General features: G+C 47.8%; 1 protein-coding gene across 1 annotated transcript in view; it reads left to right on the forward strand.

Moving 5' to 3' along the window:
• LOC135057125 (uncharacterized) overlaps positions 1-25,189 on the forward strand; it is a 139,895-nt gene that overhangs the window by 19,989 nt on the left and 94,717 nt on the right. The window contains 4 exon segments of the mRNA XM_063963020.1: positions 10,183-10,261; positions 10,380-10,477; positions 17,625-18,117; positions 19,375-21,270. Of these exon segments, the coding sequence (XP_063819090.1) occupies positions 10,228-10,261; positions 10,380-10,477; positions 17,625-18,117; positions 19,375-21,270 (2,521 nt within the window). The 5' untranslated portion in view covers positions 10,183-10,227.

The following is a 25,189-nucleotide window of genomic DNA, read 5'->3' on the forward strand; positions in this document are numbered from 1 at the left end:
ATCTGGACTGGGGAGCTGACCAAGGAATCGTGGAAGTCGGAGTACTCAAGGGGCTACCAGCCAAGGTAATCCTCGGGAATGATCTGGGACAAGGACTAGTGACACGCTTCGTCCAGGTGGTAACCAGAAGCCAAACACGAAGAGAGGTGACCCAGGCTACAGATATGGACCAGAATCAGCCTACCCAGACAATGGTGAGTGACTCTAGTTCATTGTCCAGTACTTTAGCGGTAGACTTGGGGGAGGTGAACCGGAGTGAGTTCCGACAGGCCCAACGGACTGACCCCTCCCTGAGCAAATTTAGGAGTGCAGCCGAACTGGGGTTGGAAACAGCTGATGGAAGTAAGATAGTGTGGGAAGAGGAATTACTGTACCGAGTGGTCATCCCTCGGCCCGGACAGGAAGCAGTCATGCCTACTAAACAGTTGGTGGTACCTACACAATACAGAACACAATTACTAGCTCTTGCCCACGACATCCCTGCAGCTGGCCATTTTGACACCCGGAAAACATTGGCCCGACTGTTGCGGAATTTCTTCTGGCCACGGATTTCTAGAGACGTTAAGCAGTATCGGGACACCTGTGATACCTGTCAGAGACTGGGAAAGCCCCAACAGAAAGCTTTTCTGCACCCATTACCTATTATAGGGGAGCTCTTTGCCCGTGTTGCCATAGACCTAGTTGGACCATTAGCTATTCCCAGTCACACGGGCAAGAAGTACATCTTAACACTGGTGGACTTTACGACACGTTACCCTGAAGCCGTGACCCTGTCATCCATTGACACGGAACATGTTGCGCAAGCACTGACGTACATATTCAGTCGGGTCGGATATCCACAGGAAGTCGTCACAGACCAAGGGCCTCAATTCCAAGGTGAACTAATGCAAACCCTGTGGGAAAAGTGGGGGGTTCGGCCTCTTCGGACTACGGACTATGTGAAAGTTTCAATGGAACGCTGAAAAGACTCCTACAAGCTTACGTACAGTCCGAGGGGAGGGACTGGGAGAGAGCCCTGCAACAGCTTCTATTTGCTTATTGGGAAGTTCCACAAGCATCTACCGGATATTCCCCGTTCGAACTTCTGTACAGCCGGAAAGTGTGGGGGCCCCTAGACCTGGTCAAAGAGAGAGTTGGGAGGGAACTTTCCAAGAACACCAGCAGCCCATTTTACAATATGTAGAGAACATGCGGAATCGGATGAGAAGATTGCTACAGTTAACCCAAGAGTATCTCCGGGAATCACAAGAGAAACAAAGAGAATGGTACGATGCCCACGCTCAAGACCGTGAGTTGAATCCAGGGCAAAAGGTCATGGTGCTTATCCCAGTGCGTAGAAACAAACTGCAAGCCACCTGGGATGGTCCGTATACAGTGGTAAGGCGCACCGGACTGGTCAATTATGTGATCGCCCTGGATAAGGGAGGGAAGCGCCTACGCACCTTCCATATAAATAGAATTAAAGCTTATAGAGATCATCAAGTAGCGGCCATGATGGTATGTTGCCCTCCGATGGAGACACCAGAAACTGATCCATTGCCTGACCTTTTGGGAGCTGCTAAAGAGAATAAGGGAGTGGAATCAGTCCAGGTGGGACTACAATTGAATACGGCACAGCAGCAAGAGATGCAGAGGATCTTAGAGGCTGAACAAGCCCAGTTTTCATGTCAACCTGGTCGAACTCACCTGACCACTCACCATGTGTACACTGGGAACAATAAGCCCATCCGACAAGTCGCTTACCGAATGACTCCAGATGTTATGAGACAGGTGAAGACTGAGATCAAAGAAATGCTAGTTTTGGGGGTCATTGTGCCATCTAAAAGCCCATGGGCCGCTGGGGTCGTGTTGGTTCCCAAGAAAGATGGGACTATACGGTTTTGCGTGGACTATCGCAAATTGAATGAAGTAACCATAACTGATGCTTACCCTATGCCCCGTATTGATGAGCTACTGGACCGGATTGGAGGGGCCAAGTTCATATCAACACTGGACTTAAGCAAGGGTTGCTGGCAAATCCCACTTACCAAAGAAGCCCAGGAGCGTTCTGCCTTCATCACACCAATAGGACTCTTTGAGTGTACTACCATGCCTTTCGGGATGAAGAACGCCCCTGCCACATTCCAGCGAATGGTGAATGACCTACTGGAGGGATGTCAAGACTTTGCACAAGCCTACCTCGATGATATCGCCAACTTCAGCCATACCTGGGCAGACCATTTAACTCATGTGGCAGAAGTGCTCAAAAGGATCAGACAGGCCAGGCTCACCATACGCCCAGATAAATGTCAGATGGGGATGGCTGAGGTTCAGTACCTAGGACATCGGGTTGGAGGAGGATCTATTAGACCAGAACCGGCAAAGGTGGAGGCTATTGTCAACTGGCCCCGACCTGTCAACCAGAAGCAAGTGCGGGCCTTCCTTGGGGTTGCTGGCTATTACAGAAAATTCATACCACATTACAGCACCGTGGCCAAGGCCCTAACGGACTTGACCAAAAGGAGATATGCTCGGAAGATCGAATGGACTGTTGAGTGTGAGCAAGCCTTCACCATGTTATTACTGACCATAATCCGTTAAATTGGCTAAACAGAACCTCAGGGGAAAATGGGAGGTTGTTGAGGTGGAGTTTGGCGTTACAAGGTTTCAACTTTTCTATTTCTCACAAAAAGGGACGAGACCATCACAATGCTGACGGGTTATCCAGACGTGAGGAAACAAATGCCAGACTTCGCAGACCTTCGGACCGAGACATCAGTCAGGACTCCAACATTGGTATCATGCCTGTCTCCTCGATTTAAGAAGGGGGAGGTATGTGAGGAGACCAGGGAAAGGGATGTCTAGGACTTGCTTTCATGTTAAAAAGGAAAGAGTTAATCCTATGGCCCAAGTTCTGAGTTCTTAAATTGAAGCCCTCAGTCTGCAGAAGTCACACACAGGAAGTATCCCAGAAGCAGACAGCAGGGGAGTGTTCCTTTTAGAAAAGCCCTCCTCCTTCCCTCTGGAAAGACTGACAGCATGATCCACCAATCAGAAAGGAGGAGAGAGAAGGAACCAGCAAGAGGGAATTGTGGGGAGAGGAAGTGGCTGGGAGGGGGAGACTGTGTGTGGAGGTGATGGTGCACAGCTAGAATCACTGGAGGTTGGGGTGTCATCCCCTCTCAGTGTCATCAGTGACCAGCCACTCTGTGTGCCCTGCTACAGCTGTCATTACTGCCCAGGCCTGGAGGAGATATACAGCAGCTGGTAAGGACTTTGCTGAACTCTGAGTGGACAATATTAGTATAACCCTGCTTGCTGTTCACTGGATTTCTGGGTCTCCCTGAATAAAGATCACCTTGATTTTCATTATAACCGGCTCCACAGTGTGATCCCGGAACCCCAGGATACCCAGGTCACCCGGTATCCTCAACATTTACAGATCTATAATTATAAGTCTGAAAGCAATACAGATATTTGATTTTTCTTCATCATGCAGTAATGTTTTTTCCTACCTACAGTGCATCCGGAATGTTTTCACAGCGCTTGACTTTTTCCACATTTTGTTATGTTACAGCCTTATTCCAAAATGGAATAGATTAATTTTTCCCCTCCAGATTCTACACACAATACCCCATAATGACAACGTGAAAAAAGTGAATTTGAGATTTTTGCAAATTTATTAAAAATAAAAAAAGAAGAAATCACATGGGTCGCTGCGCTGGCGTGGACCCCACTAGACCACCGGGGCATATTGAGTACAGGTCAGGTGTACTAACACCCCATTTAAAAAGGCTCAGAGTACTTCGGGTGGAAGTCCAGCATAGGGGAGCCAGCGCTTCACCTGTAGCCCCTCCCCAGGCCCAGGGCGCCATTTACTGCAGATTTCCCGCCCTGGAGCTTCTTCACACTCTCCTTCACTCCCTGACTGAGACGCTGGGCGCCATCTTATAAGCATAGCTGCGGCTGGTCTCTGGGACTTCAGGCCAAGGTATCCCTTGTAAAGCCGCCTGTATACAGCACTGTGTCTTTACAAACATTTGGGTATTCTATATGTCATTATACAGAGAGTGTTAGTGATATATACCTCCGGTCTAGGAACGCGCTGTGTTTTTTTTATATATATATATATATATATATATATATATATATACTAGTCCAGTGCAGCTTTATTGTTGTAATATTTTCTGCATTGCCGGTGACTGTGTGTGCCTGTATCTGCTCTGAGATTTCACTCTCAGTGTTTCCCAGATATAACTGTCACTATATTCTGTACCCCACGAGGCTAGGTGCGTCAGGGTCTGCTAATATAGTGCCTCACAGTATTTATCCAATACCGATATTGTACTGTGTATTCAGTCACATACTAACCGATTTTATTTGCAGGTATTGTACTTTGTCTGGCTTTATGGTGGTCATTCCAAGTTGATCGCAGCCAGCAACTTTTTGCTGCTGCGATTAACTATCCCACGCCTATGGGGGAGTGTATTTTAGCTTAGCAGGGCAAGAACAAGGGATCCTGAAGCAATCTTCTTGGATGCTTTATCAGTGAGATGGAATTTTCATCTGGCTAACGTGTTTCCACCTATTTCTCTGGTACCCAGAGTGATTCGAAATATTCAAACTGGAAGGGGGCGCTGTGATACTAATAGCTCCAGGGTGGTCCAGGAGAAATTGGTACACAGATCTGCAGAGGCCGTCTGTGGATGCTCTGTTTCTTCTACCTCATCGTCCAGATTTTCTATTTCAGGGTCCCTGTCTCTATAAACATCTGTCTTGACTGTCTCTGACGTCATGGCTCTTGAAACATCTGTCTTAAAGGCAAAAGGTTTTTCACATGAGGTAATCCAAACAATGCTTAAAGCAAGGAAACCATCCTCTGCTCACATCTTTTACTGAATATGGCATGCTTATTTTCTGTGGTGCGCTGCCATAAGTTTAGATCATAGGTCTTTTAGAGTTTCTAGAATTCTAGGTTTTCTTCAAGCAGGAATGGACAAGGGTCTCCGTATAGCTTCCTTGAAGGTACAAGTGTCAGCATTATCTGTATGGTTTCAAAAGAAAATATCTAACCTAGAGGATGTTCACACTTTTTTCCAGGTATTGCTTCACATTCAACCTCCTTTTGTTCCCCCCCTACAGCTCCCTGGGATCTAGAATGAGTTCTCAGGGCACTTCAAGTTGCTCCTTTTGAACCACTGATTCGAGTGGATCTCAAATGGTTGACAGCTAAAGTTCTTTTCTCTTACGTCCTAGTGGATGCTGGGGTCCATTTTAGTACCATGGGGTACAGACAGGTCCACTTTGAGCTCCTCCCTCTATGCCCCTCCTACCAGACCCAGTTTAGAAAAGGGGCCCGGAAGAGCCGGTCACAGCTAGGAGAGCTCTTAGGAGTTTTATAGTTTTTATTGTTTTCTGAGTTGTTAGGTCACAGTCAGGCTCCTGGCAACAGCCTCCCTGCTTCGTTGGACTTAAGGGGGGGAGTAGGCACCAACTCTAGAAGTTAATGGTTCTCTGTCTCCGCTGACAGGACACCGAGCTCCTCAGGGAGTTGATCACAAGCCCCCGAGGCGACCGCTCATTCCTGCAGCACGGACGCCACCCCTTAACAGCCAGAAGAAAGAAGAGGTGGTGAGTATGACGCCGGCGACCCGGTTAGAGGGAAGCCGGCGGGTATGGCGGCACAATTGTGGGAGCGCAGCTCTCGCAGGCTATGCTCCGGCTGGCTCAGAACACACTGTGCTGGTGCATGAGGGGCGTCTTGGGCCGGCGCTTGTACCCTAACACTGGTCACGCCAGCCTGGGTATCGGTTCATCAGTGCATTCGCCTTCTGGTGAAGATGGTAGCGTCTTACGAGGCTCTACAGTACGGAAGATTCCACGCACGGTCTTTCTAACTGGATCTCCTGGACAGATGCACCAGCGGATACTCCTGTCGCCGAAAGCCAGGATTTCGCTCTTATGGTGGCAGCAAGCTTCCCACTTTCTCGAGAGCCGCTGGTTCGGAATTCAGAATTGGATCCTTCTAACCACGGATGCAAGTCTCAGAGGTTGGGGAGCAGTCACCCAAGGGGAAAACTTTCAAGGAAAGTGGTCAAGTCTAGAATCCATCCTTCCGATAAACATTCTGGAACTGAGTGCCGTATACAACGGTCTTCTACAAGTGTCACATCTTCTGCAAGATCGGGCCATTCAGGTTCAGTTGGACAATGTAACGGCATTATCCTACATAAACCGTAGGCGGAACGAAGAGCAGAGCGGCGATGTCAGAGGTGACACATCGTCTGCAAGATCGGGCCATTCAGGTTCAGTTAGACAATGCAACAGCAGTGTCCTACATATACCGTCCAGGCGGAACGAAGAGCAGAGCGGCGATGTCAGAGGTGACAAAAATCCTCCTCTGGGCAGAAAAACCCTTGCTGGCGCTGTCAGCCATCTTCATTCTGGGAGTGGACAACTAGGAAGTGGACTTCCTCAGCAGACACAATCTCCATCCAGGAAAATGGGGCCTCCACCCGGAGGTGTTCACAAAGGTAACAAGTAGGTGGGGAGTTCCTCAGATAGACATGAAGGCCTCCCATCTCAACAAAAAGCTTTGGAGGTACTGTTCCAGGTCGAGAGAACCACAAGCAGTGGGGGTAGACGCTTTGGTAACTCCGTGGGTGTTCCAGTCAGTGTATGTGTTCCCTCCACTTCTACTTATTCCAAAAGTTCTCAAACTAATAAAGAGAACAAGAGTTTAGGCAAGCCTCATTGCTCCAAACTGGCCAAGACAGGCTTGGTATGCGGATCTCCTGGAATTACTGCTGGAGGATCCGAGGCCTCTTCCTTTTTGCGAGGACCTTCTCCTATAGGGCCCATTCGCCTATCAAGACTTACCACGGCTATGTTTGACGGCTTGGAGGTTGAACGCTGGATTTTAGCTCGGAAGGGTATTCCGAAGAAGGTCATCCCTACCCTGATCCAGGCTAGGAAGGGAGTAATGTCTAAACATTACCTTTGGCTTTGGAAGAAGTATGTGTCTTGGTGTGAATCCAAGAAGCTTCCTACAGTGGAGTTTCAGCTGGACGGTTTCACCTCTTTCTGCAAGCGGATGTGGATGTGGGCCTACGCTTGGGGTCCATTAATGTCCAGATTTCGGCCTTATCCATTTTCTTCCAGAAACAATTGGCTGCTCTCCCTGAGGTTCAGACTTTGTTGAAAGGGGTTCTGCACATCCAGCCACCCTTTGTGCCTCCTACGGCACCTTGGTATCTTAATGTGGTGCTGCAGTTCCTACAGTCGGATTGGTTTTAGCCTTTGCAGAAGGTGGAAGTCAAGTTTCTTACTTGGAAGGTGGTCACACTGTTGGCTCTAGCATCTGCTAGACATGTGTCGGAATTGGGAGCTTTGTCCTGCAAGAGCCCCTACTTGATTTTTCATGAAGATAGAGCCGAGCTCAGAACGCGCCAGCAGTTTCTTCCTAAGGTTGTGTCAATGTTTCATATCAACCAACCTATTGTGGTGCCAGTGACTACTGACTCCTCAATTTCCTCCAAGTCCTTGGATGTTGTGAGGGATTTGAAGATTTATGTGAAGAGGACTTCTCGTCAAAGGAAATCGGACTCTCCCTTTGTACTTTATGATCCCAACAAGGTTGGGTGTCATGCTTCTAAGCAGACGATTTCTCGCTGGATCAGGTTCACTATCCCGCATGCTAATTCTACGGCAGGATTACCGTGTACAAAATCTGTTAAGGCGCACTCTACTCGTAAGGTGGATTCCTCCTGGGCGGCTGCCCGGGGTGTCTCGGCTTACAGCTTTGCCGAGCAGCTATTTGGTCAGGGTTAAACACATTTGCTAAGTTCTACAAGTTCGATACTTTGGCCTTTGAGGACCTAATGTTTGGTTAGTCTGATCTGCAGAAGTCTCAGCACTCTCCCTCCCATACTTGGAGCTTTGGTACATCCCCTTGGTACTAAAATGGACCCCAGCATCCTCTAGGATGTAAGAGAAAATAGGATCTTAATTACCTACCGGTAAATCCTTTTCTCGTGGTCCGTAGAGGATGCTGGGCGCCCACCCAGTGCTTCGAAAACGCACAGCAGCGATCAGATCTGAATTAGGCCCAATTTGTCTGGCCACTTTACTCGTTAAGGTAGGACCTTCTTGGACAGCCTACCATGTCGCCTCAGCTGATCAAATTTGTAAGGCAGCCACATGGTCATCCATTAACACATTCATTAGACATTATGCCTTTGACACATTTGCCTCTCAGGATGCTGTATTTCGGTGAAGAATTCTTTGCAATCAGGAGCATCTCCACTACTAGTAGCTACTTTGGGATGTCCCAAGGTAGATCCTGTAGATCACTGTGGACCCAGATAGAGAAAGCAGAGGTTATGGTAAACTTACCTAGATCAGTGTTCATTCTAGCACCCTGCACCTTTAAAAACTTGTGCAGTTCCTCTTTCCTGCCTGGGGTGTCACTCTCTGCTCTGGCGCTTCTCAGAACACTCTGCTCTGTATCTCAGCACTAAAATGCAGAGCAGAGTGTTCTGAGAAGCACCAGAGCAGGGAGCGACACTCCAGGCAGGAAAGAGGAACTGCACGTGTTTTGAAAGGTGCAGGGTGCTAGAATGCAACACTACGTAAATAACCCTCTTTCTCTGAAGTCCACAGTGTTCACAGGGATCCCACCCTGAGGCACCTGATTTGAGAATCTGTACACTTACTAACCCCTTCCTGTCCTTAGGTATAGAAGTGTGTGTATGTTCTTCTCACTAATAGGTCTCCCTCTTGAACTGCTCCTGCCTTGAGCTTTGAAACAAACTGAATGGCCTGAGCCAGGAGGCGGGAATATAGGGGGCTGGCCCATAGCATCCTGGGAGTCTGAAAAGCTAAGCTGTTTGGTGCCTGTTCCGCTGTCGCTACTATATATCCCAAGGTAGATCCCGTGGACTTCAGAGAAAGAGGGTTATCTAGGTAAGTCTACCACAACCTCTGCTTTTGTTATTTATGGGCTGTTTTGTGAGGATTTCTATTACCGTATATACTCGAGTATAAGCCGACTTTTTCAGCACGTTTTTTTGTGCTGAAAAAGCCCCCTCGACTTATACCCGAGTCAGTGGAAGGAGAGACACGGAGGGCACAGCGCGCGGCTCTCCTGTGTCCCTCCTGCGTCTCCGGCAGCGTGTGTGTGTGTGTTAAATGAACTGCCCTTTCGTGAGCTCTGATTGGCTCACGAACCGGCACTTCATTTAACACATACACGACGCAGGAGGGACACAGGAGAGCCACACGCTGTGCCCTCCGTGTCCCTCCTTCAGAAGACAACGTGGGTGCGATGGAGGGTAAGTACCCTTCCTGACACTGTGGGGCATATCTGGCAGCATGGGGGCACATCTGGCACTGTGGGGCATATCTGGCAGCATGAGGGCACATCTGGCAGCATGAGGGCATATCTGGCACTGTGGGGCATATCTGACAGCATGAGGGCATATCTGGCACTGTGGGGCATATCTGGCAGCATGAGGGCATATCTGGCACTGTGGGGCATATCTGGCAGCATGAGGGCATATCTGGCACTGTGGGACATATCTGGCAGCATGAGTGTATATCTGGCACTGTGGGACATATCTGGCAGCATGAGGGCATATCTGGCACTGTGGGGCATATCTGGCAGCATGAGGGCATATCTGGCACTGTGGGGCATATCTGGCAGCATGAGGGCATATCTGGCACTGTGGGACATATCTGGCAGCATGAGGGCATATCTGGCACTGTGGGGCATATCTGGCACTGTGGGACATATCTGGCAGCATGAGGGCATATCTGGCACTGAGGGCTGTGTACGGCTAGAGCTGCATTTCCCACCCTAGGCTTATACTCGAGTCAATGAGTTTTCCCAGGTTTTTGTGGTAAAATTAGGTGCCTCGGCTTATATTGACTTATACTCGAGTATATACGGTATTTTAATATTTTTTAATATAAGCTTGTGTTTTATATATGAGATGAGACCGGCGCCCATGCAGCTGCAGATTTCTGCTCTTTGTGTATAAACTGTGGTAGTAGGTAGCGTCTCCTTAAATTCACATTGACTAACATAACACTAAGAGAATGTCAGGATAATCTGTGAGGATGTTCTTTTTCTATAGTGTGTATCATTGTGTGTGTCGGGTGCATATAAGGTGTCAGGATGTCACTGTCTATCTCTCCATGCAGGAGGGGGAGTATATAGAGGAACACAGGGGTCTGTACAAGGACGTGATGATGGAGAATCACCAGCCCCTCACATCACTGGGTAAGAGGAGACTGTCATGTATTGTACAGGGGAGAGCAGGTATGGGGGCCTCTATATACACACATCATCTGATAATCACATATATACACTGTACTCAGTCACTGTGTGTCTCCTACAGATGGACCCAGTAACAGAGATACCCCAGAGAGATGTCCCCATCCTCTGTATTCCCAGGACTGTACAGAGGAGAATCACAGGATCCCACAGGAGGATCAGGTAGGTGGAATTTAGGGTCTCACCAATATACCAAAGTGACTATCTGTGACCGGACACCTGCGACAGTTCCGCCATCACAGAATGGGGTCCACGTCACAAGGGATCCGGCCAATTAGGGGATTCCCGCTTACCGCCAGTAACCGCCTGTTACTGACTCCACCCACTGCGCAGTGGGCGGGTACTATGCTGCCACCACCAGACTCCTTCCTGTGGCGTCTGGATCCATAGTTCTGCTGTGTATGTGTCGACACTCTTACCACACCTGTGTGGCGTTGACTGATCCCCACTAATCGCTTGCCCAAGCACGGAATGGTGGCTGGCGTAAGGCGGAGCTTGGAGATGCTGGGTGTACCCAAAACAGCCGAATAACGGGACTATGTTTGACATAACCCTGCAGGTCAGAAGATGAAGCGGTCGTCTTGAGGCAAAAGATGTTTATTCGCTCAAATAGTTCTAAAAAGAACTCTTCCTTAATTCTAGGGGCAACAGCAATACAGCTGATGATCACAGCAGACAGAAGATGGTGTATATCCCCCTGAGGCTCACAGGAACCTTTTTATACAGTAAAACCACTCTGAATCTCATGGGGTAGTCCCACCCTGAGTCTTTTCCATCCAATCACGATATCTTACAAAATATAAATAAATAAATTACATTTTAAAAGGATATAAATGCATAAAGCAATTTCCTCCTTCCTGTCACATAAAGTTTGATATCGTTTAAACTGCTTCCTTTACCACCTGGTAATTTACAAGTCTCCTTTGATCACACTGATTCTATAGTTTCTACAGTAGTGTCTGTATTTGTAACAAATGGTACAGGAAAACAACTTATACAAAGTATAGAAATTGTTTCCCCCTGCCATTCACGTATCTGGAGTGAATATACAGGAAATCATTGATAACAAACTGATTTCCCCAATAGCATAGACACACCAAAAGAACACCTAGGGGTCATTTCACAGGAAGTGCTGTAACCAAAGCATTGGTCATTTCACTCTTACACCTTCTCACAGGAACTGCAGAACCCAAGCACATTACCTGCTGTGCCCTGACCAACACATCAAAAGATCTGATCACACTAGGAGGTTACGGAGCATATGACTTCCTATGTGAGAGTGTGCTATGACTTATCCTATAGTTACTAAGAGCATCTAGGATACAAATACATTATAAAACGTGCACTGTATAACTCTCCAACTGCGCATAGCGCAGTGATATAACATAGACACATTTTTAAACACTCTGCTCCCGGCGCCGTTAGTACATTTGAATGGGGCGCCTAGTGCCCATTGTCTCTGTAAAATGGCGCGGGACACTGAGGAATAACCCCTTCAGTGCCGCTGACGCCATTGTCCCTGTGGCTGACGGGATCTCCGGCTACACTATCCCTATATGATCTGTAGAGAAGCTGTGTGTCTTATACAGTGATATTCTGTTGTTCAGTCTTAAAGTAATCAGACATTACTAAAGTGTAATTTCTCTAACGTCCTAGTGGATGCTGGACCATGGGGAATAGACGGGCTCCGCAGGAGACTGGGCACTCTAAGAAAGATTTAGTACTACTGGTGTGCACTGGCTCCTCCCTCTATGCCCCTCCTCCAGACCTCAGTTAGAATCTGTGCCCGGTCAGAGCTGGGTGCTTTTAGTGGGCTCTCCTGAGCTTGCTAATAAGAAAGTATTTTAGTTAGGTTTTTTTATTTTCAGAGAGCTTCTGCTGGCAACAGACTCTCTGCTACGAGGGACTGAGGGGAGAGAAGCAAACCTACTAACTGCGGCTAGGTTGCGCTTCTTAGGCTACTGGACACCATTAGCTCCAGATGGTTCGAACACAGGATCTTAACCTTGGTCGTCCGTTCCCGGAGCCGCGCCGCCGTCCCCCTCGCAGAGCCAGAAGACAGAAGCCGGCAGAAGCGAGAAGACATCGAAATTGGCGGCAGAAGACTCCTGTCTTCACATGAGGTAGCGCACAGCACTGCAGCTGTGCGCCATTGCCCCCACATTACACCCACACACTCCGGTCACTGTAGGGTGCAGGGGGGGGGGCGCCCTGGGCAGCAATTAGGATACCTCTTGGCAAAAAGATACATATATACAGCTGGGCACTGTATATATGTACGAGCCCCCACCATTATTTGTACATAGAAGCGGGACAGAAGCCCGCCGCTGAGGGGGCGGGGCCTTCTTCCTCAGCACTCACCAGCGCCATATTCTCTCCACAGCTCCGCTGAGAGGAAGCTCCCCAGGCTCTCCCCTGCAGTATCAAGGTAGAAAAAGGGTAAAAGAGAGGGGGCCACATAAATTTATACAGCAGCTACTGGGTAAACACTAAATTACTATGTAATCCCTGGGTTATATAGCGCTGGGGTGTGTGCTGGCATACTCTCTCTCTGTCTCCCGAAAAGACCTTTGTGGGGGTCCTGTCCTCAAAGCATTCCCTGTGTGTGTGCGGTGTGTTGGTACGTTGATGTCGAAATGTTTGACGAGGAAGGATACGTGGAGGCAGAACAAGTGCAAATGAATGTGGTGTCGCCGCCGACGGCGCCGACACCTGATTGGATGGATATGTGGAAGGTGTTAAATGATAATGTAAGCTCCTTGCATAAAAGGTTGGATAAAGCTGAAGCCTTGGGACAGTCAGGGTCTCAACCCAGGTCTGATCCTACAGCTCAGAGGCCGTCAGGGTCTCAAAAGCGCCCACTATCCCAGATGGTTGACACAGATGTCGACACGGATTCTGACTCCAGTGTCGATAGCGATGATGCAAAGTTGCAGCCAAAAATGACTATAGCCATCCGCTACATGATTATAGCAATGAAGGATGTATTACACATATCAGAGGTAAACCCTGTCCCTAACAAGAGGGTTTATATGTATGGGGAGAAAAAGCAAGAAGTGACTTTTCCCCCTTCACATGAATTAAATGAATTATATGAAAAAGCATGGGATTCCCCCGATAGGAAAGTAATAATTTCCAAGAGATTACTGATGGCGTATCCTTTCCCGCCAACGGATAGGTTACGCTGAGAATCCTCCCCTAGGGTAGACAAAGCGTTGACACGCTTATCTAAGAGGGTGGCCCTGCCGTCTCAGGATACAGCCGCCCTAAAGGATCCTGCAGATAGAAAGCATGAGGGTATCCTGAAGTCTGTTTATACACAGTCTGGTGCTCTACTGAGGCCAGCAATTGCTTCGGCCTGGATGTGTAGTGCTGTAGCAGCATGGACAGATACTCTGTCTGAGGAGATAGATACCCTGGACAGGGAGACTATTTTACTGACCCTGGGGCATATCAAAGACGCTGTCCTATATATGCGGGATGCCCAGAGGGACATTTGCCTGCTGGGCTCTAGAATAAACGCAATGTCGATTTCTGCCAGAAGGGTCCTATGGACTCGGCAATGGACAGGTGATGCCGACTCTAAAAAACACATGGAGGTTTTACCTTATAAGGGTGAGGAATTGTTTGGGGACGGTGTCTCGGACCTAGTTTCCACAGCTACGGCTGGTAAGTCAAATTTCTTGCCATATATTCCCTCACAGCCAAAGAAAGCACAATATTACCAAATGCAGTCCTTTCGTTCACAAAAAAGCAAGAGAGTCAGAGGTGCATCCTTTCTTGCCAGAGGCAGGGGTAGAGGAAAAAAGCACCATGCAGCTAGTTCCCAGGAACAAAAGTCCTCCCCGGCTTCCACTAAATCCACCGCATGACGCTGGGGCTCCACAGGCGGAGCCAGGAGCGGTGGGGGCGCGTCTCCGAAATTTCAGCCACCAGTGGGTTCGCTCACAGGTGGATCCTTGGGCTATACAAATTGTGTCTCAGGGATACAAGCTGGAATTCAAAGTGACGCCCCCTCACCGTTATCTAAAATCGGCCTTGCCAGCTTCCCCCATGGAGAGGGAGGTAGTGTTGGCGGCAATTCACAAGCTATATCTCCAGCAGGTGGTGGTAAAGGTTCCCCTCCTTCAATAGGGAAGGGGTCACTATTCCACTATTTTTGTGGTACCGAAACCGGACGGTTCGGTCAGACCCATTTTGAATTTAAAATTCCTGAACAATTATCTGAAGAAATTCAAGTTCAAAATGGAATCGCTCAGAGCGGTCATTGCAAGCCTGGAAGAGGGGGATTTTATGGTGTCTCTGGACATCAAGGATGCTTACTTGCATGTCCCCATTTATCCACCTCATCAGGAGTACCTCAGGTTTGTGGTACAGGACTGTCATTACCAATTCCAGACGTTGCTGTTTGGCCTGTCCACGGCACCGAGTATATTTACCAAGGTGATGGCGGAAATGATGGTGCTCCTTCGGAAGCAAGGAGTTACAATTATCCCATACTTGGACGATCTCCTCATAAAGGCGAGGTCCAGGGAGCAGTTGCTGATCAGCGTAGCACACTCTCAGGAAGTGTTGCGACAGCACGGCTGGATTCTGAATATTCCAAAGTCGCAGCTGATTCCTACGACGCGTCGCCCTTCCTGGGCATGATTCTGGACACAAACCAGAAGAAGGTGTTTCTCCCGCAGGAGAAGGCTCAGGAGCTCGTGACTCTGGTCAGAGACCTCCTAAAACCAAAACAGGTATCGGTGCATCACTGCACGCGAGTCCTGGGAAAGATGGTGGCGTCATACGAAGCCATTCCCTTCGGCAGATTCCATGCAAGGATCTTTCAGTGGGATCCGTTAGACAAGTGTTCCGGATCGCATCTTCAGATGCATCGGCTGATCACCCTGTCCCCCAGGGCCAGGGTGTCACTTCTGTGGTGGCTACAAGGTGTTCACCTCCTCGAGGGCCGCAGGTTCGGCATACAGGACTGGGTGCTGGTGACCACGGATGCAAGCCTCCGAGGATGGGGGGGCAGTCACTCAGGGAAGAAACTTCCAAGGGCTGTGGTCAAGTCAGGAGACTTGTCTGCACATAAATATCCTGGAACTAAGGGCCATAAACAACACCCTGAGTCAAGCGGATCCTCTGGTTCAAAACCAACCAGTGCTGATTCAGTCAGACAACATCACTGCAGTGGCCCATGTAAACCGCCAGGGTGGCAATGGCAGAAGCCACCAGGATTCTACGTTGGGCAGAGAATCACGTACAAGCACTGTCAGCAGTGTTCATTCCGGGAGTGAACAACTGGGAAGCAGACTTCCTCAGCAGGCAGGACCTCCACCCGGGAGAGTGGGGACTTCATCAAGAAGTCTTCACGCTGATTGCAAGTCGATGGGAACTGCCACAAGTGGACATGATGGCGTCCCACCTCAACAAAAAGCTAAAAAGCTATTGCTTCAGGTCAAGGGACCCTCAGGCGATAGCTGTGAACGCACTAGTAACACCATGGGTGTTCCAGTCGGTCTATGTGTTTCCTCCTCTTCCTCTCATACAAAAGGTGCTGAGAATTATAAGAAAAAGACGAGTGAGAACAATACTCATTGTTGCGGATTGGCCAAGAAGGACTTGGTACCCGGAACTGCAAGAAATGCTCACAGAGGACCCATGGCCTTTGCCTCTCAGACAGAACCTGTTGCAACAAGGGCCCTGTCTATTCCAAGACTTGCTGCGGCTGCGTTTGACGGCATGGCGGTTGAACGCCGGATCCTAGCGGAAAAAGGCATTCCGGATGAAGTTATTCCTACGCTGATAAAGGCTAGGAAGGACGTGACAGCAAAGCATTATCTCCGTATATGGCGAAAATATGTTGCTTGGTGTGAGGCCAGGAAGGCCCCTACAGAGGAATTCCAGCTGGGTCGATTCCTGCACTTCCTACAGTCAGGAGTGACTATGGGCCTAAAATTAGGGTCCATAAAGGTCCAGATTTCGGCCCTATCCATTTTCTTTCAAAAAGAACTGGCTTCACTGCCTGAGGTTCGGACGTTTTTTAAGGGAGTGCTGCATATTCAGCCTCCTATTGTGCCACCAGTGGCACCTTGGGATCTTAACGTGGTGTTGGGTTTCCTGAAATCCCACTGGTTTGAGCCACTTAAGACCGTGGAGCTAAAGTATCTCACGTGGAAAGTGGTCATGTTGTTGGCCTTAGCTTCGGCTAGGCGTGTGTCAGAATTGGCGGCTTTGTCATGTAAAAGCCTCTATCTGGTTTTCCATATGGACAGGGCAGAATTGCGGACTCGTCAGCAATTTCTACCAAAGGTGGTGTCATCTTTTCATTTGAACCAACCTATTGTCATGCCTGCGGCTACTCGTGACTAGGAGGATTCCAAGTTGCTTGACGTTGTCCGGGCTTTGAAGATTTATGTAACCAGAACGGCTGGAGTCAGGAAGACTGACTCGCTGTTTATCCTGTATGCATCCAACAAGCTGGGTGCTCCTGCTTCAAAGCAAACTATTGCTCGCTGGATCTGTAACACGATTCAGCAGGCTCATTCTGCGGCTGGATTGCCGCATCCAAAATCAGTGAAAGCCCATTTCACAAGGAAGGTGGGCTCTTCTTGGGTGGCTGCCCGAGGGGTCTCGGCATTACAGCTTTGCCGAGCTGCTACTTGGTCGGGTTCAAACACATTTGCAAAATTCTACAAGTTTGATACCCTGGCTGAGGAGGACGTTGTGTTTACCCATTCGGTGCTGCAGAGTCATCCGCACTCTCCCGCCCGTTTGGGAGCTTTGGTATAATCCCCATGGTCCTTACGGAGTCCCCAACATCCACTAGGACGTTAGAGAAAATAAGATTTTACTCACCGGTAAATTTATTTCTCGTAGTCCGTAGTGGATGCTGGGCACCCGTCCCAAGTGCGGACTTTCTGCAATACGTGTATATAGATATTGCTTAATAAAGGGTTATGTTATGTTGGCATCCATTGGTTGATGCTCAGTTGTTTGTTCATACTGTTAACTGGGTAAGTTTATCACAAGTTATACGGTGTGATTGATGTGGCTGGTATGAGTCTTACCCTGGATTCCAAAATCCTTTCCTTGTAATGTCAGCTCTTCAGGGCACTGTTTCCTTAACTGAGGTCTGGAGGAGGGGCACAGAGGGAGGAGCCAGTGCACACCAGTAGTACTAAATCTTTCTTAGAGTACCCAGTCTCCTGCGGAGCCCGTCTATTCCCCATGGTCCTTACGGAGTCCCCAGCATCCACTACGGACTACGAGAAATAGATTTACCGGTGAGTAAAATCTTATTTTTTTTGTTATTCAGGATGAGCACCTTTCTGATATGAAGGCCGAAGATACAGAGGGAGAAGAAGAGACGTATGTGACTGATATTAAGGCAGAAGATACAGAGGGAGAAGAAGAGACGTATGTGATGGATATGAAGGCAGAAGATATAGAGGGAGAAGAAGAGACGTATGTGACTGATATGAAGGCAGAAGATATAGAGGGAGAAGAAGAGAAGTATGTGACTGATATGAAGGCAGAAGATATAGAGGGAGAAGAAGAGACATATGTGACTGATATGAAGGCAGAAGATATAGAGGGAGAAGAGACGTATGTGACTAATATGAAGGCAGAAGATATAGAGGGAGAAGAAGAGACGTATGTGATTGATATGAAGGCAGAGGATATAGAGGGAGAAGAAGAGACGTATGTGACTGATATGAAGGCAGAAGATATAGAGGGAGAAGAAGAGACGTATGTGAGGAGAGATCAGAAGTGTAAGGAAGAGGAAATGCCTACAGATATCAGCACAGGTAATAATCCTTATTACAGAAAAGAGACATATTCTCCTTGCAGTATCACTACAGAAGTCTCTTCCCCTACACCCTCCTCTGTCAGTACAGACTAATGAGGGAAATGTATCTGCTTAATGTGGGAGTCGGGTAACATCAGCCCCTATTATACTGCTCTCTCCCTCACATCATGTCATTGTCTTACCTGCCCAGAGATCTGGCCAGTATCCTCCCCACACTTTCTGGTGTATCTCGTACATCAGGAGCCATCATCCCCTATTGTTCTCCTGCTCTCCACCTCACGTCATGTCACTGTGTGTTACCAGCCCAGAAATCTGACCAGTCTCCTCCCCACACTATCTGGTATATCTCATACATCAGGAGCCATCAGCCCCTATTATACTCCTGCTCTCCCCCTCACATCATGTCACTGTGTGTGTAACCAGCCCAGAGACTTGACCAGTCTCCTCCCCATACACTCTGGTGTATCTCATACAACAGTAATTAGGTCGTCACTATAATGATTGACTTATTGGCTTAATTTACTAGCATAAGTCTGGTGGGACTATTCTACCTGGGGATGACCAGAGGACCACATAGAGGCTGCTGTTGCAACATACATATCCACCTGGAGCACTTTGTGTAGTGTGGAAGCAGATGTTGGTAGTTCAGCCCACAAGTGTTCTGTATGTATGTGTGGGAGCAGTCTGGATAGATATTGTGTTTAGCAATGTCACTAGTTGAAGAGGCTTCCTGTTCTGTAATGCTGGCCTGTGTACGTTACATAGCAAAGTCTGCATTATGTGGTGATGTGCCATCTGCATGTCCCTGTGGCTGGGGCTATGACATCTGTGATTGTGGGAGCAGAAGACAATATTTTATCTGTTCTCCGAGAGTCTTACTTGATGTTAGTACATTTATAATTGTAATAATGTCATAGGTTATAAGTTGAAATTTAACAACTAAACATTATTCATAATAGTGACACGGTGGTGTAGTGGTGAGCAGTGTTGTCTCGCAGCATTAGTGATGAGTTCAGTTCCCAACCAATGTTCTATCTGTGTGGAGTTTGTATGTGTTTCCTACAACTCTGCAAAAATCATACTGGTAGTTTCATTGGCTTCTGACATATGAACCCTAGTGTGTCATGTGGAATATAGATTGTTAGCTCCACCGGGGCAGGGATTAATGTGATTTTCTAGTTATTCTCTGTAGAGCGGAGTAATATGTGTGCACTGTATATAGAACTGTGCATTATAATAGTTATATTATTTCCAGCAGATGGAGGCACAAGCAGGAATTCCTTGGAGGGAGATCTCATTTTGTCTGCAGATAGTAAAATAGAAGATAACACCACACAGGATTCTCCAGGAGACATCCCCATTTCTCTATCTATACATCCAGTACCTGATACTTCATCTGATCCCTCTAATCCAGATGACTGTTCATCTAATACCTCAGATATTGTTACACATCATGCAGCTCATACATGTGATAAAATATTTCCATGCTCTGAGGGTGGGAAAAGTTTTGCACGCAAATTACAACTTGTTATACATCAGAGAAGTTATACAGGTGAGAGACCATTTCCATGTTCTGAGTGTGGGAAATGTTTTATAGTCAAATCACATCTTGTTGTACATCAGAGAAGGCACACAGGTGAGAGACCATTTCCATGTTCTGAGTGTGGGAAAAGTTTTGCACTCAAATCACCTCTTGTTAGACATCGAAGTCACACAGGTGAGAAACCATTTCCATGTTCTGAGTGTGGGAAAAGTTTTGCACTCAAATCACCTCTTGTTAGACATCGAAGTCACACAGGTGAGAAACCATTTCCATGCTCTGAGTGTGGGAAAAGTTTTGCATTCAAGTCACATCTTGTTAGGCATCAAAGAAGTCACACAGGTGAGAAACCATTTCCATGCTCTGAGTGTGGGGAAAGTTTTGCACGCAAACCAGGGCTTGTTATACATCAGAAAAGTCACACAGGTGAGAAACCATTTCCATGCACTGAGTGTGAGAAATGTTTTCCACTCAAATCACAGCTTGCTAGACATCAGAGAATTCACACAGGTGAGAATACATTTCCATGCTCTGAGTGTGGGAAATGTTTTCTGTGTAAATCAGAACTTGTTAGACATCAGAGAAGTCACACAGGTGAGAAACCATTTTCATGCTCTGAGTGTGAGAAAAGTTTTGTAGGCAAATCACAGCTTGGTAAACATCAGAGAAGTCACACAGGTGAGAATACATTTCCATGCTCTGAGTGTGGGAAATGTTTTCTGTTTAAATCAGAACTTGTTATACATCAGAGAATTCACACAGGTGAGAAACCATTTCCATGCTCTGAGTGTGAGAAAAGTTTTGCAGGCAAATCACAGCTTGCTAGACATCAGAGAAGTCACACAGGTGAGAAACCATTTCCATGCTCTGAGTGTGGGAAAAGTTTTGCACTCCAGCCACATCTTGTTAAACATCAAAGAATTCACACAGGTGAGAAACCATTTCCATGCTCTGAGTGTGGGAAATGTTTTCTGTGTAAATCGGATCTTGTTAGACATCAGAGAATTCACACAGGTGAGAAACCATTTCCATGCTCTGAGTGTGGGAAATGTTTTCTATGTATATCAAAACTTGTTATACATCAGAGAAGTCACACAGGTGAGAAACCATTTCCATGCTCTGAGTGTGGGAAAAGTTTTGCAGGCAAATCACATCTTGTTGCACATCAGAGAAGGCACACAGGTGAGAGACCATTTCCATGTTCTGAGTGTGGGAAAAGTTTTGCACTCAAATCACCTCTTGTTAGACATCGAAGTCACACAGGTGAGAAACCATTTCCATGTTCTGAGTGTGGGAAAAGTTTTGCACTCAAATCACCTCTTGTTAGACATCGAAGTCACACAGGTGAGAAACCATTTCCATGCTCTGAGTGTGGGAAAAGTTTTGCACGCAAACCAGAGCTTGTTATACATCAGAAAAGTCACACAGGTGAGAAACCATTTCCATGCTCTGAGTGTGAGAAATGTTTTCTGTCTAAATCAGATCTTGTTAGACATCAGAGAATTCACACAGGTGAGAAACCATTTCCATGCTCTGAGTGTGGGAAATGTTTTGCAGGCAAATCGTATCTAGTTAAACATCAAAAATTACACAGGAGTAAAGCATTACTATGATCTGATACACAACAGGGTTGTAGCAACATTTTATTGTATTGGACAGGTCCGGACTGCCCATCTGTCACCTCTGGGATATTCCAGAAGTGCCAATGGACTGGTGGTTTCATCCAGTTCCACAGAGAGATGGGAAGGCCCTGTGCAGCGCAGCCTCTGGCTCTCTGGTTTATATGCCCAAAGTGTCTGTCTCCATGGAAATGGGGGCGTGCAATAAGTCCACGCGCCCCTTACAGCACGTCCTCGTGTGTCATATCCTTGCCCCCCCCCGTGATGTGCGCTTGCAAGTTTACAAATTCCCAATCCAAATAGGAGCCCCAGTTTGTCCCTGCCAGTAGATATCGGCACCACTCTCCACATCAATACCAGACCATCGTATTATATAAGCGTCTATGGGCCTAATTCATGGTCGATCGCAAAACGAAAATCTTCCGCTATTGGGAAAATCTATGTGCACTGCAGGTGCGGCAGATGTAACATGTGCAGAGAGAGTTAGATTTGAGTGAGGTGTGTTCAAATGGAAATCTAAATTGCAGTGTAAAAATAAAGCAGCCAGTATTTACCCTGCACAGAAACAATATAACCCACCCTAATCTAACTCTATCTGCACATTTCTCATACATCCTAGGGGATGCTGGGGTCACATCAAGAACCATGGGGTATAGACGGGATCCGCATGAGACATGGGCACTTTAAGACTTTCAAAGGGTGTGAACTGGCTCCTTCCTCTATGCCCCTCCTCCAGACTGCAGTTTAGAATCTGTGCCCATGCAGACTGGATGCACTCTGAGGACCTCTATTGAGTTTCTCTGAAAAGACTTTGTTAGGTTTTTTTATTTTCAGGGAGAACTGCTGGCAACAGTCTCCCTGCTTTGTGGGACTTAGGGGAGAGAAGTCAGACCTACTACTGTGAGTTTAAAAGCTCTGCTTCTTTGGCTACAGGACACCATTAGCTCCTGAGGTACCAGAAGACAGGTGAGTAGAAGAAAAGAAGACTTTAGTGACGGCTTTGAGGTACCGCAAAGCGATCGGCTCCCACACACAGCGGCACTACAGGGCGCGGTGGGGGGGGGGGTGGGCTGCAAAGACGCTGGTCCTTCCATACACTGCTGCATGAGTATCAGGGTGAAAAACGGGGGGGCGGGGGCACACTTATTTTGGTGCATTATATGTACATTATAAAAGCGCTGCAGGTCTGGGGCATTTTTCTGTGGTGTTTCAGACCGGGATTGAGCACTGGGGTGTGATCTGGCAATATCTCCCTCTGTCTCTCTGGCAGGCTTTACTGTGGGTTTGTCCCCTATAGACCCAGTGTGTCTGCGTGTGTTGGGTGTACGTGTGTCGGCATGTCTGAGGCAGAGTGCTCTTCCCAGGAGGAGACTGTATTAGGGACACAAACAGCTGTGGGAGTGACCCTGTCGGCACCGCCGACACCAGATTGGGTGATTGTTTTGTATGCTAATGTGGCTCTGATAAATAAAAGATTGGATAAATCTGAGTCTCAGAACCAGGCATGGAAGAAATCCTTAGAAGATATATTGTTTCAAGTCCAGACCCCTCGGTGTCACAAAAGCGTTCATTTGCCAAATGGCAGACACGGATACCGACACGGACACTGACTCAAGTGTCGACTATAGTGAGGCCAGATTAGATCGAAAACTGGTGAAGAGCATTCAGTACATGATTGTGGCAATAAAAGATGTATTACATATCACTGAGGACCCTACTGTTCCTGATACTAGGGTCTGTATGTATAAAGAAAAGAAACCTGAGGTAACGTTTCCTCCCTCTCATGAACTGAACATGCTTTGTGGAAAGGTTTGGGAAAATCCTGACAAAAAGTTTCAGATTTCCAAAAGGATTCCAGTGGTGTATCCGTTTCCCTCTGGGGATAGGGAAAAATTGGAGTCACCCCCCATTGTGGACAAAGCTTTATCATGGCTGTCCGAAAAGGTGGCTCTTCCGTCCCCTGACACGGCAGCCCTAAAGGATCCTGCAGATCGTAGGCAGGAAAATGCATTGAAATCCATCTGTCACCACGGGTATGCTACTCAGACCAGCCATTGCGTCTGCGTGGGTGAGTGGTGCTATCGAAAAATCTGAAACAGATACCCTGGATAGGGATAGCTTTCTTTTGACACTGGGTTATCTCAGGGACGCTGCAGTCTACATAAAGGAAGCTGCGAGGGATTTCGGCCTCTTGGGATCAAGGGCCAATGCCTTGGCAGTCTCAGCTAGGAGAGCATTGTGGATTCATCAATGGAATGCTGATGCTGACTCTAAGAAAGCTATGGACTCTCTACCGTAAAAAGGTGGTGTATTGTTTGGTGACGGCCTCGCTGACTTGGCATCTATGGCTACCGCTTGTAAGTAATAATTTTTACCTTATGTGCCTGCACCACAAAAGAAAGCACACCACTATCAGATGCAGTCCTTTCGGTCCAGTAAATACAGAAAGGGCCAAGGGTCTTCCTTCCTTGCTACTAGAGAATAGGGAAGGGGTAAACGATCACTGGCCGTGGCTAGTTCCCGGGAGCAGAAGTCTTCTCCGGCTTCTGCCAAATCCACCGCATGACGCTGGGGCTCCTCTGCGGGAGTCCGCACCGGTGGGGGCACCTCTCAAGCTCTTCAGTCAGTTCTGGGCTCGTTCGGCCCTGGACCCTTGGGTTTTAGAAAGTGTCCCAGGGGTACAAACAAGTTTCAAGACGTTCCCCCTCACCGATTATTTCAAATCAGCCTTACCAGCTTCTCTTCCGGACAGGGAGGTGGTATGCGCAGCAATACAAAAATTGTGTCACAATTAAGTCATTGTCAAGGTTCCCCCGTCACAGCAGGAAGAAGGCTTTTATTCGAGCCTGTTCATGGTCCCGAAGCCAGACGGCTCAGTCAGACCAATCCTGAACCTCAAATCCCTCAATTTCTACCTAAAAAAAATTAAAATTCAAGATGGAATCTCTCCGGGCAGTGATCTCCAGTCTGGAGGAGGGGGATTTTATGGTGTCGGTAGACATAAAGGATGCCTACTTACATGTTCCCATTTATCATCCACATCAGGCTTACCTGAGGTTTGCAGTGCAGGATTGTCATTACCAATTTCAGACGTTGCCATTTTGTCTGTCCACGGCTCCGAGGGTTTTCATCAAAGTAATGGCCGAAATGATGGTTCTCCTGCGCAAGCAAGGAGTCACAATTATCCCGTACTTGGATGATCTCCCGATAAAGGCGAGATCCAGGGACCGATTACTGCAGAACATTACGCTCTCCCTGACAATTCTGCAGCAACATGGTTGGCTCCTAAACTTGCCAAAATCACAGTTGGTTCCGACGAGGCGGCTGTCATTTTTGGGAATGATTCTGGACACAGAATTACAGAGAGTTTTTCTTCCAGGGGAAAAGGCTCTGGAAATTCAGAGCCTAGTCAAACAAATTCTGAAACCAGCAAGAGTATCGGTCCATCAATGCACTCGGTTTCTGGGGAAGATGGTGGCGGCCTACCAGGCCATTCAGTTTGGCAGGTTCCATGCCAGAGTGTTTTAGTGGGTCCTGTTGGACAAGTGGTCCGGGTCTCATCTGCAGATGCACCGAAGGATAATCCTGTCTTCCAAGACCAGAATCTCACTCCTGTGGTGGCTGCACAGCTCTCACCTCCTAGAGGGACGCAAGTTCGGGATCCAGGACTGGATCCTAGTGACCACAGATGCGAGTCTCCGAGGCTGGGGAGCAGTCACGCAGCGGGAAAGCTTCCAGGGAAGATGGTCAAGCCAGGAAATTTGAAAACACATAAACGTGCTGGAGTTAAGGGCCGTTTACAACGGCCTTCTACAAGCGGAACATCTTCGCAATTCTGCCCGTCTTGATTCAGTTGGACAACATAACAGCAGTAGCAAACATAAACCACCAGGGCGGAACAAAGAGCAGAA

Source organism: Pseudophryne corroboree, chromosome 3, assembly GCF_028390025.1.
Source record: "Pseudophryne corroboree isolate aPseCor3 chromosome 3, aPseCor3.hap2, whole genome shotgun sequence".
Lineage (NCBI taxonomy): Eukaryota > Metazoa > Chordata > Amphibia > Anura > Myobatrachidae > Pseudophryne > Pseudophryne corroboree.